General features: G+C 46.3%; 3 protein-coding genes across 6 annotated transcripts in view; 1 reads left to right on the forward strand and 2 right to left on the reverse strand.

The window, feature by feature from the left end:
* LOC129408167 (uncharacterized) overlaps nucleotides 1-1941 on the forward strand; it is a 6271-nt gene extending 4330 nt beyond the window's left edge. Inside the window, exons 4-6 of the mRNA XM_055151196.1 lie at nucleotides 345-726; nucleotides 1076-1798; nucleotides 1929-1941. Coding sequence (XP_055007171.1) covers nucleotides 345-726; nucleotides 1076-1798; nucleotides 1929-1941 — 1118 coding nt within the window. The remainder of the gene's footprint in view (nucleotides 1-344; nucleotides 727-1075; nucleotides 1799-1928) is intronic.
* Nucleotides 1942-3381: 1440 nt separating this feature from the next.
* LOC110173366 (cytochrome c oxidase subunit 6A, mitochondrial-like) lies at nucleotides 3382-8919 on the reverse strand. Its single transcript, XM_020939366.2, has 4 exons — nucleotides 8791-8919; nucleotides 5056-5134; nucleotides 3986-4119; nucleotides 3382-3708 (listed from the first exon to the last, which is right to left on the reverse strand). The coding sequence occupies exons 2-4, from the start codon at nucleotides 5132-5134 to the stop codon at nucleotides 3619-3621; spliced, it is 303 nt and encodes a 100-aa protein (XP_020795025.1). The 5' UTR covers nucleotides 8791-8919; the 3' UTR covers nucleotides 3382-3618.
* Nucleotides 8920-10445: 1526 nt separating this feature from the next.
* The window catches only part of armc5 (armadillo repeat containing 5), a 21705-nt gene continuing 17150 nt past the window's right edge, over nucleotides 10446-15000 (reverse strand). The window contains exons 11-12 of one of the 4 annotated variants that reach the window (XR_008631820.1): nucleotides 13603-15000; nucleotides 10446-13398 (exon numbers count right to left, since the gene is read on the reverse strand). The exon at nucleotides 13603-15000 is cut by the window's right edge and continues 8 nt beyond it. Coding sequence is in view for 1 of the 4 variants with exons in the window: in XM_055150971.1 (XP_055006946.1) it covers nucleotides 13997-15000 (1004 nt within the window). In the remaining 3 variants the exon portion in view is untranslated. The other 3 variants (XR_008631819.1, XR_008631818.1, XM_055150971.1) reach the window with 3 other exon arrangements.

Below are 15000 nucleotides of genomic sequence, written 5' to 3' on the forward strand. Positions count from 1 at the left end.
ACAAGTTTATTACCAACAGCAGCGGCCGGAATGAAATATGATCACACTTGTCGAGTGTCAAACCTCGAGTGAGAGACAAGACCGAGTCCAAACACGAGTCCAAACACGAGTCCAAACACGAGTCCAAACACGAGTCCGAGACGAGACACGACGATCTACCCACACGACCTTGGAGATCGACTGGTAGATCGACATCGACGTATTGAGCACCACTGATCTAGACGCACTCATACACACACACATACACACTCTTGACTCCGCCCCTCGTTCAGAGTCGTGTTGATTGGCTCATTGTGTCGTGGGGGCGTGTCTATGTGAGTGACAGTTGTATTTACTCTGTGAAGGCTCCGATTCGGACCAGCACCAGCGGCGTGCGGAGTCGTACCAGCACCAGCGGCGCTCCGAGTCGGACCAGCACCAGCGGCGCGCGGAGTCGGACCAGCACCAGCGGCGCTCCGAGTCGGACCAGCACCAGCGGCGCGCGGAGTCGGACCAGCACCAGCGGCGCTCCGAGTCGGACCAGCACCAGCGGCGCTCTGAGTCGGACCAGTACCAGCAGTTGTTCCTGGAGCTGTTCCAGGAGGACGGGAGCTTCGTGCGGCTCGTGGGTTTGTCTCGGGGACAGTTTGAGGAGCTGCTGCGTCTCGTGGGAGAAAGTCTGACGCTCCAGGACACCAACTACAGACGCTCCATCCCCGCCTCCCTGCGTCTCTGCATCGGACTCAGGTCAGTGTCTCAGGTCAGTGTCTCAGGTCAGTGCCTCAGGTCAGTGCCTCAGGTCAGGTACAGATAAACTTGTCTAAATGCAATAAATTCAGCTAAACTCTGGTCGGTTTTAGGGTCTGACCTGTGACTCTGAGACCAAAATGACTCGAGTCGTTTCTGCTGCGACAGATTCGTTAGCATTAGCGTTAGCATTAGCATTAGCGTTAGCATTAGCGTTAGCATTTCTCCAGCGATAAACGACTCGTTTGTTTTTCCGTCACGACGCTCTGAGCTCTCGTACGATCTGTGATGTTTGACCTTTGACCTGTATGTTGGTGTGACCCCTCTGACCTTTGACCTGGGTTTGCAGGTACCTGCGGTCGGGGGAGCACTTCCACAGCGTGGCAGAGATGTTCCGCGTGGCGTTGTCGTCGGTGTGTAAGATCGTGCCGCAGGTGGTGGCGGCGCTGTGGGACGGTCTGAAGGGGGAGGTGTTGGCGCCGCCGGGTTTGGAGCGGTGGCGTTCCGTGTCAGAGGAGTTCCGGCGCCGCTTTGACTTCCCGCTGTGCTGCGGCGCGCTGGACGGGCGGCAGGTGCTGCTCAAGGCCCCGCCCCGCTCCGGCGTTCAGGGTCAGAGGTCGTCGTCGGTGGTGCTGCTCGCCGTGGTGGACGCTCGCTCGCGCTTCCTGGTGGTGGAGGTGGGCGGGTTCGGGCGGGTCAGCGACGAGGGCATCCTGGAGAGCTCCGTGTTCGGACAGGCTCTGAGCCAGGGCAAACTGGACCTGCCGCCGCCGGCGCCGCTCCCGGGGGCGGAGCTCCGGGGACCTCAGCCCTACGTGTTCGTGTCGGACGAGACGTTCACGCTGCGCACCAACGTGATGCGCCCGTTCACTGGACACTTCGTGGCGCCGCAGAAGCGCGTGTTTAACCAGCGCCTGGCGCGCGCTCAGAGGGCGGCCGACAGGGCCTTCGCCCGCCTGGCGTCGCACTGGGGCCTGTACCGCCGTCCCGCCGAGACGAGGCCCGAGGTGGCGGAGCAGTGTGTGAGGGCGACGTGTCTCCTGCACAACCTCATCCTGTCAGAGGAGGAGGGGCCAGACGAGGAGGGGGAGGGGCCAGAGGAGGAAGGGGAGGGGCCAGAGGAGGAGGGGCCTGTAGCCAAGGGGGCGGAGCCTGTGGGGGAGGGGTCAGTTGGTGTAGAGCCGTTGTGGGAGGGGCCTCAGGGCGAGGAGGTGAGGATGGAGGCGGGGCTTGAGGAGGCGGAGCCTGAGTGGGGGGAGCCTGTGGAGGACGACATGGCCGAGGAAGACGAAGCGCCAGAGGGGGACGCAGAGAGCGGGGGCGGGGCCAGTGGAGACGGGGGCGGGGTCAGTGACGACGAGGTGAACAGGGGCGTGACGTGGCGTCTGCGGCGGCTGGAGCGCGGGTGGGCGCACAGACCGACCAATGAGGCGATGAGGGTGAGGGACGTGTTCATGGAGCACTTCTCGGCCGAGGGGGCGGCGCCCTGGCAGAACGCCGAGTGACGCCGAGTGACGCCGAGTGACGCCGAGCGACGCCGAGCGACGCCGAGCGACGCCGAGCGACGCCGAGTGACGGCGAGTGAAACGGTGGTGTGATGGTGACTGTTGTTTGGAGTTCAGCTGGAGCTGGTTCTGTCAGTTTTGTTTCTTCCACCTAAAACCTCTTCATACAAATCTGAACGTGTCTTGTGATTTTTTTTACTTTTTAGAGATATTGTACTTTTCTAGCAGCATATTTTTACTACAATTGGAGTAATATTTGTGTTGAAGTAGCAGTACTGTGACCTCCTACTGTGTTCAGCCTGGTTTCTGCACCAGTTACACAGGGAACCATTTTGTAAGTGATGTTTTCTCGGTGTGTGTACGTGTGTTTTCTGAATGACACGTCTGTATCTGTTTACACATAAATAAAAATATATATGAAACCGACAAGTGCAGAAATGAGAGTAGAATCTGATTTTCAGCATAAACATGAAACATGATCCAGAGTCTCAAGGACGTCCAATCACACAAGAAGCCGTTAGTGTCACAAATGTCAGATTTCCGGTCATTGCACAATTCACACTGGGAAGGATTTTCCGAAAAAGTGATGATCAAACCTCCATGTTTGTTTTCCCAGTGGGACGTGTCTATTGTCAAATCTTTTCAAGTCTTTTGATCCATTTCACTTTTGTTTCTGCTTCTGATATTGTCATATTTTAGTTTTGGGATTCGGACGTCGTAATTGTTGTGGTTGTTGGATCCTAACAGCGGAAAACGACTCGAGAAATGTGTTTGTGAACTTCATAAATACAAAAGTGAATCAGATGTGTGCTTCCAAAACACCAAAGGTGATTTAACGAGACTTTTAGTATCACACACAATTTACACTTTATTTTTTATTGAACCGTATCGAATCGATTTAAAACATATCAAACTAAAAGTGCGCTGTATCGAGATCTGGTTCGTATCGGCAACTTCTGAACGTTCCCAGCCCAAGGTAAAAATGTTGGTGCTACGACAATTGTCACAAAATAAATGGAAGGATTTGTACATTTTTACTACATTGTAAAAAAAAAAAAAAATAATAATAATAATAATCACATTGAAGTTGTGACTCTAAACTCCACCTTCATATATAAAAGTGTAAAAGTGAAATAAAAGGAGCAGCAGGTTTTGTTTTGTACATTGTTTATTAGAATTAAAAGTTGAAGTTTTACAGCAGACAGTGAACGCACCAGGAGGAGGAAGAGGAGCAGCTGAAGCCGAGCTCAGGTGTGTGTGTGTGTGTGTGTGTGTGTGTGTGTGTGTGTGCGTGTGCGTGTGCGTGTGTGTGTGTGTGCCTGTGTGTATGCGCCCGGGTGTGAGCAGCAGGGGGCGCTGGCGTGTCAGGTGCCCTCTCGTGGGCGGCTCAGTGGTGGGAGCTCTCGAAGCCGTCGGGCAGAGGGTTGGTGTGAGGATTGTGGAACAGACTGTGGTTCCCGTCGCCCCACGGGAACCTCTACAAACACAACACAAAGAAACAAACAAAAACAGGTTTAAAGAAAAGTCTCTGCCCTGGTCCTGGTCCTGGTCCTGGTTCTGTCTCTGCAGAAAGTTCCCAGAGTCAGGAAGTGCACTGTTAGCCTGCTAGTTGTTAGTTTCACCGTGACATCAAAGTTGAGTCGTGAAGGGTGCTTCTAAACTCATCATGGTAGTAGTAGTAATAGTAATAGCTGTAGTAGTAGCAGTAGTAATAATAATAGTAGTAGTAGTAGCAGTATTTGTAGTATTTGTACCTTGGTGCGGATGCGCAGGTGGGAGTACCGGACGAATTCGTTCTCGTGCTCGTGTGCTTTGAGGTAAGCGTTCACCATACACACGATCACGCCCGGAAATGCCACCACGAACGACAGGATCTTCCACGTACGAGCTGGAAAAACAAACAAACAAACAAACAAATAAAACAACACAACCACGTTTACAGGATGTTTTTTCATTCCAAATTAATTCTCCTGAATTAAATACTTTGGAATTAAAATATTCTCCTTGGAGTTTACACAGAAATTATAATTCTGAATTGAGGTTTTGATGGAAAACTTGTTTTTTAACTGGGCTGAGGAAGGTTCTGATTGGACAGAAACACCAACGGATTTACATCGACCAGAAGAAAACACAGACTCGAGCTGCTCATGGCTTTTCTGTCGTTTGGGTTTGTGGTTCCTTCACGGACACAAACACCGTCCAGACTTTTTGGACCCGCGGTGGTTCTGATGAGAACTGGAGAATCGTCTCATCACACTTTCCATCTGTGAGCTGAGGAGGAGAAGAAGGAGGAAGAAGACAAAAGCTCAGCCCACATCCCACATCCTGCTCACAAATCCAAAGAGACGTGGATCAAAGTCCCAACACAGGGCTGGACCAGGACCAGGACCAGGACCAGGACCATCTATGTCCCGTCTCTGGACCTGCTGCTGTGAACCTCGACATTCTGACCTTCAGATGTTCGTATGAATCTGCTCCACATGATCCTGGGGTTTATTTTCACATTTTTGTCTGTACAGAATGGTTCTCTCCTGAGCTCTGGGGGAGGAGCCTGAGCTGGTGTGGGTGGAGTCGTCCCTCACCTCCACACGACCCAGGCTCTGCGTCCGAACTCCTCCAGGGGGTTGGACCTTTCATTTCTCTGAGCCCCGCCTCCTCCAGAACGAGTCAGGTTTGTGAAGACGCAAGACCGCGCACTACGAGTTTTTCAGTGGAATAAAAACATACAAAATTAAAAAAAAAAAAACAAAAAAAACAAATGCTTTTATTTGAGTGTATTTTAGCTCCAAAGTTCCGCAGTGTGGCTTTATGTGAGCGTCTGTACCTCCGCCCTCGTGTTCCGCCGAAGCCGCCGCCGCCGTCATCAGCCTCCGAGCAGCGAGCGCTCCAGAAGAGAACGACATCTGAGAAAAAAACAGAAGAAAACTCTAAGACAGACATGTCAAACTCAGGTCCGAGGGCCAAATTTGGTCCGTGAGCTCATATCAAACATGTATTAGAGCTGCTGCCGGCTACAGAAAGATTATAGAGACATTATTTATTTAAAATTGTATTATTTTAAATTCTGTTTGTTCTGGATGTAGTGTTTAAGTAAAACTATTATTAAACATTTATTTGAATAAGAAAAGGTTTAACATTACAGAAGAGAAAACCTGCAGATGTTGTTGAAATTTTTCAATAAATATTTAGTTTGTCCCACGACTTAGTCCCAGTTTTTTATTTTGGCCTCTGTGAGTTTGAGTTTGACTCTCGTGCTCCAAGAGAAAACACCAACACACTGTTTACAACAGAACACTCCGGAACATGAGGAGAACACAACAGAACACAACAGAACACAACAGAACACAACAGGCCAAAGGGTTTGAAATGTGGAATTACACCATGAGTAAATAAGATTTAATGTTCTACTTCTGTTCTACTTGGAATAACAAACCTGCTGCGAGGCTTTTTTAAGAGTTTATAAGTGAATCATTTCTTAGGTTAACTAATATAAATGACTTCACCAAACAAAATAAAACTCCCGCTGGACTTTAAATATGTTTTTGTGTGAAATAATATTCACGTTTTAAAAAAAAAAGGAATAATTCGTTTACACCAAGAAATGATTAACTTATCAACTGTTGTTGGCACCGTGAACTCAAACCTCCTCAGCAGCAGCAGCTCAGTTCTATTTTAAGCTGAGTCCATTTTTTTTTTAACACTGACGTCCAAATCTCAGAACAACAGTCACACACGAGCGTTAGCACGAGCGTTAGCACTAGCATTAGCACGAGCGTTAGCACTAGCATAGCACTAGCATTAGCACTAGCATTAGCATTAGCATTAGCATTAGGAAGCAGTTTTTTCAGTGCGTCACTTTCTCCTTTTAGTGTCAAATCAAACTCCTGAACAGGATCCTGAACATTCTGATCACAGGGAAATGAAACCTGCTCTTTAAATCACTTTTGCATTTTCAGATGATGTTAAAACTTTTATGTGTTTGCTAACGTGTACATTGTGTCGCCGTGGCAACAGCTAGAGGCATTGAATACGGAATCGTCCGGTATTCAGAAACAAAAGTACATGTCCCGAAAGTTGAGTCCCAACATATTTAAAAAGGACACAGGAGTCAAATTCCAGCTCTTTAATTTCTTTTAGTTATTGTTGTTTCTGAATTTTTTAAATGTAGTTAATACGATTAACTGAGATTCAGGAGCAGGACCACGCCTCAGCCGCCCTCTCCTCTCACCGGCGAACCACAACTCACCTCGACCACGCCTCTAATTTCCCAGAAGCCTATATGTAGCAGCCTTTCCCATCATCCCAGTTTGTCTCGGCGAACTCGACCCCACCCTCCCATCCCCTATTTTGTCTTTCAGTCATAAGACCCCTACAAGGAGGGTCCCGTTCCGGCTGGGCCAATTGTAGATTGAGACGGAGCCCCCACCCATAGTCTCAACCCAGCCATCTTTGCCTCGCTTTGTACATTATCAATAAACTACTTCGCACTATGTTGTCGTTGGCGTGGTCCTAGCTAGTGAAATGTTTTTAAAGAAATTTAAAAACCCTCCCGTGCCTCCAAAAATAATGAAAAGTAATAAACAGAAAGGTGGACCTGGCGAACCGGCCAAACAGAACAAAAAGGTGCGACACCGGGCCGAGCGTACAGCGCCGTAGAAGCCGGTGCCTGGAACCAAAGATGAGAAAAACCCAAATAAACCTGAACCCAAAAGAAAAGTGAAAACAGGACGGACGCTCCCACCAGGACAAAACAAACGGCTGATGTCGAACGAAGGCCACATGGAGCCCACCCTGCACCTGACGGACGGGCGAGGCCACTGTCAGGGCGAGCACGGAGTCTGGAGCGCCACGGGCAAACAACTAATGATCCGAATCAATGTGCCCGCGTAACATCCCGTATTGAGCTTTAAAGAGACGCACTTTGTCCCGTATCACAGTGAGAATAATAATGTGTAGTCAAAGGAACGACCTTTTGTAAGAAAACGTACAGTAAACGTTTTCTCGGCTCCCGTTCTGTGACCGAGGAGCCGACAGCACTCGGCCCGCTCATCGTCTGATTGGTCGAGGCTGTTTGTGTTGCAAAGAAGATACCAGAAAACAGCAAAGCGCCGCGGACGACGGCGGCGCGGACGACGGCGGCGCGGACGACGGCGCCGCGGACGACGGTGCTCTACGGTGTCTGTCAAAATGAGCTGCCCCGTCGTAATGAGCTTCCTGCAGTTTGTTTCCAGGACACCGGCCACTGCCATGAAGTGTCCCTTATTTATTTTTCAGGGAGTTGGCGACCCTCGTAACAGCTGAACATTCCTCCATAGAGGCACATGTAGAACACCCCCAGCGTGACGTCACTGCAGGTGTTTCCTCAGAGCGTCCTGATGGTGGCGCCACAGCTGCAGCGGGGGGTTCACTGATCAAGTAAAACTACTCACTGATCATGTGACTTACAGCGCACTATGGAACTTTTCTGCTACCCGCTCGTCTCCATGGAGATGTTCCTGCTTTTGTCTGAAATGTCCCACAGTGTGGCATTAAACACGGTGTGTATGTGTGTGCACAGTCAGAGAAGAACGCGCACGTGCATCACTGCAACAAAAACTTCTGCAATAAATAAATGCAGGTGCTTTAATGCCACACTGTGGAACATTCCAGACAAAGCAACAGCGTCTCCATGGCAACAGCAGACAGCAGAACCTCAGCCAGAAAAGTTACACAGTGCAGCTTTAAGAAAATAAGATATGGAGGAATAAAAGGAACTTTTAAAAGAAATGCACTTTTCTGACAGCAAATTTTTACTACGACACGAGTAATATTTTTAAAGTAACAGTACTTTTACTGATTAGGTTTTAGTTTGTCTAATTTTTGTGTCTGTCTGAAAACATCTAATTTTGTATTTATTTTTTAAAATAAATTTTATAAATTTTTATTAATTGTATTATTATTTTTTATTATTTCATGTTTTGTTCTTCACATTCACTTCAAATTAGAAACAGATAAATCCCAAATACATTTTTACTTGTACTTGAGTAATGTCCTTGACCACTCCTTTGTACTTTTATTTTATAATATTATTTTGAAGTAACATTACTTCTACTTGAGTAATATTTTGGAGTAACAGTACTTGATTTTGTACATCTGGTTTTGTATTTATTTTATTATTTCATGTTTTGTCCTTCACATTCACTTCAAATTAGAAATCAGATAAATCCCAAATACATTTTTACTTGTACTTGAGTAATTTCCTTGAGCACTATGTTGTACTTGTACTTGAGTATTATTATTTTGAAGTAACATTGAGGAGTTTTTGGCACCTGTTGCATTTCTGTGCAAAAGTGAAACTGAACTAAACTCCTGTAAACTCTCCTAGAACCGCACATCGTGTTTTAGAATAAAATAGAAACTTGTTTTAGTGAAAAGTTTGAGCGTTGGCCTCAGGTCGCCTCAGGTCGGTCACTTCAGGTCGTGTCCGGGCCCGAGCCTCAGCTGCGTCTCTGTTTACCTCAAATCAACCTGAATCTAAACTGAATCTAAATCTAAAATCTAAAAATAAAGGTGGTCGTACCTTGTGTGCAGCTCGAGTGTCACACGTCGACGGGATGAAAACCAAGAGATTCGGGGAAAAGTTGGTCCCTGGTTTGATTCTGTGGAGTTTGATTCTGTGGAGTTTGATTCTGTGGAGTTTGTCCTTGAGTCTGTCCTGGTCTGAACTCTGACTCCGCCTCCTCAGATCCTGAGCCAAGTCCACATTTATTTATACGACACAACACGAGACGCGGAGTAAAAGTACAACTACACCCAGTAAAAGTACAACTACACCCAGTAAAAGTACAACTACACCCAGTACAAGTACAACTACAGGGAGACACGTAGTAGTTGTAGCAGTACTAGTAGTAGTACTAGCAGTAGTAGTAGTAGTAGTAGTAGTAGTAGTAGTAGTAGTAGTAGTAGTAGTAGTAGTAGTAGTAGTAGTAGTAGTAGTAGTAGTAGTAATAGTACTTGGTAACTGGGCAAATTTTTATCGCACGTTTCCACCTTCAAGACTCAAAAGTACAAACACACACACAACACACACACACAACACACACACGCACAACACACACAGACACACACACACGCACACACACAACACACACACACACACACACACACACACACACACACACACACACACACAGACACACACACACACACACAACACACACACACACACGCACAACACACACAGACACACACACACGCACACACAAACAAACACACAAACAAACACACAGACACACACACAGACACACACACAAACAAACACACAGACACACACACAGACACACACACACACACACACAGAGTGGGGGTTAGGGGGGTGAAGTGTCTTGCCCAAGGACACGACGGCAGCTTTCACCTCAAACTCTTGAACAGGACGAACACTCAGACCACAGGAAAACGAAACTGTGAGGTTTGAATCCATTTTGTCATTTTTCTTGAGATTTCAGATTTAAAACTTTAACCCAGGGGTGTCAAACATACGGCCCAGGGGCCAGATCCGGCCCACCAACACCTTTAATCTGGCCCTCGTCTGATTTTCTGCTAAAATATTATAATGATATTTTCTATTAAAATGGTGTTAATTTTCTGTGGTGTTTATCACAGCAGCGTCTCCAGCGTCTCTGTACGTGGCCCCTCCCACCAGAGCAGAGTCTCTGTACGTGGCCCCTCCCACCAGAGCAGCACAAATGAAGACTTGTCTCTTTCCAAACGTCTTAAAGGACGATGGTTTTGACTGTTGACCGTGACTCCCTCATCAGAAAAATGTCCAACATGAGAAAAAGTGGAAAAAGAAAAATGGACTTATTCCTGTTTACAGACAAGTTCATGTTCAAACTTTGTGTTGAAATTGTATTTTTCTTAAAGTTTCAGGTTGTTCATAATATAATATTTAGTAAAAGAAAGAGTTCATCAATTCAAAAAGATTTGTGTAATAGATTTGTGTTTCTCTGCACAAATATTTGAACTTCTTGTTATTTTTGGGGTTTATATGACATGAGTTTTCTGATCCGGTTGGACTCGACCCCCAGAACAAAATGAGTTTGACACTTCTGATTTAAACGTTTTCATCATTAATGTGTGCGTCGCGTCTCCATGGCAACCGCATGAACATTCCCCCATACACATACAGGCAGAACACCCCAGAGCATTTAATCGAACTGAAAAAACCCCCCAACACAACTCAAAATTCATTCTTTGACGTCGTTTTATGCATAAATTCATGTTTTCCACTTTTCTCATTTGTCGCTGCACAAAAACATCCTGATTTCTCTTCACAGTGAAAAGCTCAAATTCAATTAAATTTTATTAAATATAAAAAAAAAAAGAACAAAAACATTTACAGGTGATTTAGGACACGTCGATCAGGCCGAGAAACCAAACGTGACGGATCATCTGCAGATCTGTCACGTCAACACCCAGACGATTTACATTTGAAAGTAAAAAAATTAAATAAAAAACAGTTTAACCGTTCAGGCCGCCACACACCACAGGACAATTTCTTTGTGACTTGACTTTTTGTCTTCGTGTGCGATTGTGAAGCTGTCGTGTTCCTCGTTCTCGTGTGTTTCTGTCAGATCGAAACTTCAGCAACGCAACAGAAACAGACGAGAAATCTGAACGTCCAGAGCAGAAGAGACGGACACAAAAAGACAGAAAATACAAACTCAGAAAACAGAGAAAATAACGAGATTTTATTCCTAAACCGTGTGTAAACAGGACCAGACCGGGACTGAGACCGGGATTGAGACCGGGACTGAGACCGGAACCAGATCAGGACTGAGACCGGGACTGGGACCAGGACCAGACCTTGATTAAGACCAGGACTGAGGCCGGGACCAGACCAGGACTGAAAACAGTTTAAGTCACAAAAACAGGAAACGGCTGTTATCAGTTTTTTCCATTTTTCATTTAAACACAAAATTTAAAACTGAAAAATCAAATCTTTATCTGTTTTTTCATTTTGGTTTTGGAGACAAATAATGAAGAAAATAGTTGTTTTTTTCCTTTTATTATTATTGGTTTTATTTTGAAAGACAAATGACATGTGGATTGTTTGGGATTATAGTTTTTGAACATTCAAAATCGTGTCAGTGCATTTATTTATTGTCGTCTCTTTTAAACAAAACGTGTAAATGTTTGAAAATAATCGCAGCAGCCTCATGAGAACTGAACTGAACCCTGGAGCTGCGGGAAAGAGATACGAAAACTCCATGACTTTTCCAGGATTTCCATCACCGTGGGAACCCAGAACTTTACATCCTGTGGTCTGCAGACGGATCCTGCTGCCGTCTTTGAGTTCGCAGATTTAAAATCTCGTCAGATTTAAAATCTCATCAGATTCTCCTCGTGTCTCTGGTTTGCGCTTTTTGTGGCATGTTTAAAAATCGTTTGAAACCGAAAAATCCTGAAGTGTGTGTCGGACTTTAGACGCATCGACAGGAGGGAAACACGACTCTTGATTTGACACATTTTCAGTTTAGTCCAAAAGGAAGAACATCTGACACAAAGGTTTACAGGAAGACGGAAGGGCATCTGACGGGTTTAATAAGTTCAAATCCATTTTTTCCCCAGTATTTTTTAAAGGTCCTTTATCACGTTATTTTCTGATTTCTTTTCGAACGTTGATTCCTCAACTCCAGCTCTGTTTTTGAGGAGGAAACATTAGAAGGAGTGTAGGAGTTCGATAGTCTCACCTTTTTCCGAGTCCAAACTGGTCCCAGAAGTAAATTTTCTGTAAATTTTCCCCATAAAATTCAAATATTAAGAGGATAAAAGGATCACATCTGTTACGTAAAGCAGAAAAGCAGATTTAAAACTCAAGATTCAGTGAAATGTTTTAATAATTTTGGTTTCAGAAACAGATTTGAAGTAAAAGGTCTTGGGGTCTTTTCTTCCACGGAGCTGATTCGTCCTGAGCTTTCAAACTTTTAATCTACAGGTGTCCCAAAAATTTGACATAATTTTGGTGTTTCTTGTTGAAATAACCTCAAATTTTCACAGGATGTTTAGAAGCAGATCAAGATTTTATATTGAAAGTTTTATTTTTGTCGTGTTTTCAGGTTGAGTTGTTCACAAACAGAATCATTTTGTGTGATTGACTGAGCAGCTTCAAAACAACATTTGGAAAAACTTCAGCAACTGGAAAACAAATTTGGACTTGGAACCAAAAATGTAAAGAGAAAGGATCTTCTGCAGGACTAAAAGATCTGGACCAACCTCAACCTCATCATTGAGCTGGACTTCAAGATAATCACTTTTAAAATGATGTCAAATTCTTTGCAATAACCTGCATTTCATATTTTTCAGACAACAAGTCGAACTTTTTTCATGGTTTGGGTCTTTCCTGCGATTTATTCTCCTTATTTTTACTACTTATATATTAAATTTTTCCAAACTTAAATTACATTTTTCAAAACTTATCAAGACGACTGAGAAGACTGAACACAAACGCTCCCAAAAACAAAATCTGATTCTGCAGATTTACAAACTGCGAGTCGTGAAATCTGCAGCTGAAAACGGAAATGGAGCAGCAGAAAGAAAGTTTGGAGTGAGAGAGAAACTTGTGACACCAGGAGGATGAACCGTGAAACTTTCCTGAAGTCACTGGACGATGGACAAAGTCTGGACTTCAGTGACACCGAAACCATCCTGTCGAGATTCAGAAAGACACAAATAATTCTAACTGAACTGAGTCTGAGACCTCCAAGAATCCACATGTCAGTCGTTCATTTGTTTTTCAAAATAAAACCAAAAATAGGAAAATGAAAAAACGACTATTTTCTTCATTATTTGTCCCCAAAACCAAAATGAAAAAACACATAAAGATTAGATTTTTCAGTTTTCGATTTTGTGTTTAAATGAAGAATAGAAAAAACGGATAACGGCTGAACCGGTGTCAGTCCCGGTCTGGTCCAGATCTCAGTCTTGGTCTTAGTCCCGGTCTCAGTCCTGATCACCTGACGGTCTACGCAGGTGCACCTCCAAGCCCGTCCTCACACTCAGTCTTGGTTCAGACCTGGTTTAGTCCTGGTTTAGTCCTGGTTTAGACCTGGTTTAGTCCTGGTTTAGTCCCTGGTTTAGTCCCTGGTTTAGTCCCTGGTTTAGTCCCTGGTTTAGACCTGGTTTAGACCTGGTTTAGACCTGGTTTAGTCCCTGGTTTAGTCCCTGGTTTAGTCCTGTTTTAGACCCGGTTTAGACCTGGTTTAGACCCGGTTTAGACCTGGTTTAGTCCTGGTTTAGACCTGGTTTAGTCCTGGTTTAGTCCCTGGTTTAGTCCCTGGTTTAGTCCCTGGTTTAGTCCCTGGTTTAGACCGGGTTTAGTCCTGGTTTAGACCTGGTTTAGACCTGGTTTAGACCTGGTTTTTAGACCCGGTTTATTTTGAAAAAGGAATGAACGAGTGACACAGACTCTGGATGTTGAGGTCGAGTTGTTCAGAAGTGACACGAGGATGAAGAATTGAAGTGATTTAGTGATTTGGAGTGAGACGGAGTTTGTTAAACTTGTTCTGTTGTTGTGACGTTCACAGTCTCTTCTTCTCTTCGTTTGTTTTTACTACAACTTCACTTCACACAGGAAATGTCGGCTCCTGGTTTCTCATTTTATAAAACAAATTTCCCCCAAAAACTGCGACTTATACATGTTCATTTTTGATTTTTTTCTGGAAGTTTACAGGAAAAATAAGTGGTAAATTTACTTGTGGGACCAGAGGAGGCGCTCACGTTCCACGTCAGTTTCCGTTTCCTTTGCAGCTCAGAGCTTCTGTTACTAATCTCACCAAGTCCAGTTTGAGCGTCTGAAGGCAGTCGGCCTCCTGCACCAGGCTCCTGAGACCTTCTGCCACCTGCGCCTGCGAGAACGGCGCCACCATGAGGACGGCGAGGCAGGTGCGCCCCAGCTCCGAGTAACTGTACCTCTGACAGAACCGGTACATCTGCGGAAGACGCCTCAGAATCCAGCCGCCGCCTGCCGCTGCGCTTTTACCTGAAGCTTCGTCGGCGCATTTTCGCTTTTGAGACTTCAAATCCAGACTCGAGTCTATTTCAGAATCACTTTTGTCTTTGTCGAAATTCTCCAAACCGGACACGAGCAAAGCGACGCAAACCTCCTCCAGCTCCTTCTGCAAATCGGCGACTAAAAACCGACACGCGCCGACCATCGCTTTGCCCAGGCGCGTTTCCTCAAACCGTTTTCCGTTCTCGCTCGTCTCCCCGCGAACCAAAGCGTCCAGGGTTTGGCACTTCTCCGTTGCCGCGGCGACGAAGCGACAGCCGTGGAGGTGGTGGAGCGCGGGAGCCAGCGCGGCGACGCTCACGTCCTTGATGGCGATGGCGTCCCGGCTGCTCGCTTCGCCGAATCCGCCTCTCAGGAGCGCGCGGAAATACTCGCTGGCGCCGTCGTCCCCGGACACGGCGTCGCGGTTGGCCGGCAGCCGCTCGCCCCCGTCCAACAGGAAGCTGAGGTCGAAGGTGGCACGGCGGTACGGGCAGGGGGGCGGGGCCAGGCGGGGCTTCTTGACTGGGGGAGAGGAGGTGTGGGCGGAGTCGGGGCGGGTCAGGCTGAAGCGTGATTGGTCGGGGGGTTTTAAGCCCGAGGTGAGCGCGGTGAGGCAGCCGGCCAGCAGGGGGAGGTAGAGCAAGGGGCACTTGGGAGAGTCGCCCTCAGCGTCGCCGCCCAGAGGCTGAAGAGCGAAGTGCAGCCCGCCGCCGTCCAGCAGGAGCTTCTTCAACAGAC

This window comes from Boleophthalmus pectinirostris, unplaced genomic scaffold, assembly GCF_026225935.1.
Source record: "Boleophthalmus pectinirostris isolate CB_2022bp ecotype Guang Dong unplaced genomic scaffold, ASM2622593v1 HiC_scaffold_15, whole genome shotgun sequence".
Lineage (NCBI taxonomy): Eukaryota > Metazoa > Chordata > Actinopteri > Gobiiformes > Gobiidae > Boleophthalmus > Boleophthalmus pectinirostris.

Coding starts and splice junctions, on each gene's coding strand:
- LOC110173366 (XM_020939366.2), bottom strand. CDS start 5,134: ATGTCGTTCTCTTCTGGAGCGCTCGCTGCTCGGAGGCTGATGACGGCG. Junction 4,120..5,055: donor GGCGGAACACGAGGGCGGAG/GTACAGACGCTC, acceptor TTGTTTTTCCAG/CTCGTACGTGGAAGATCCTG. Junction 3,709..3,985: donor ACCTGCGCATCCGCACCAAG/GTACAAATACTA, acceptor TTGTGTTTGTAG/AGGTTCCCGTGGGGCGACGG.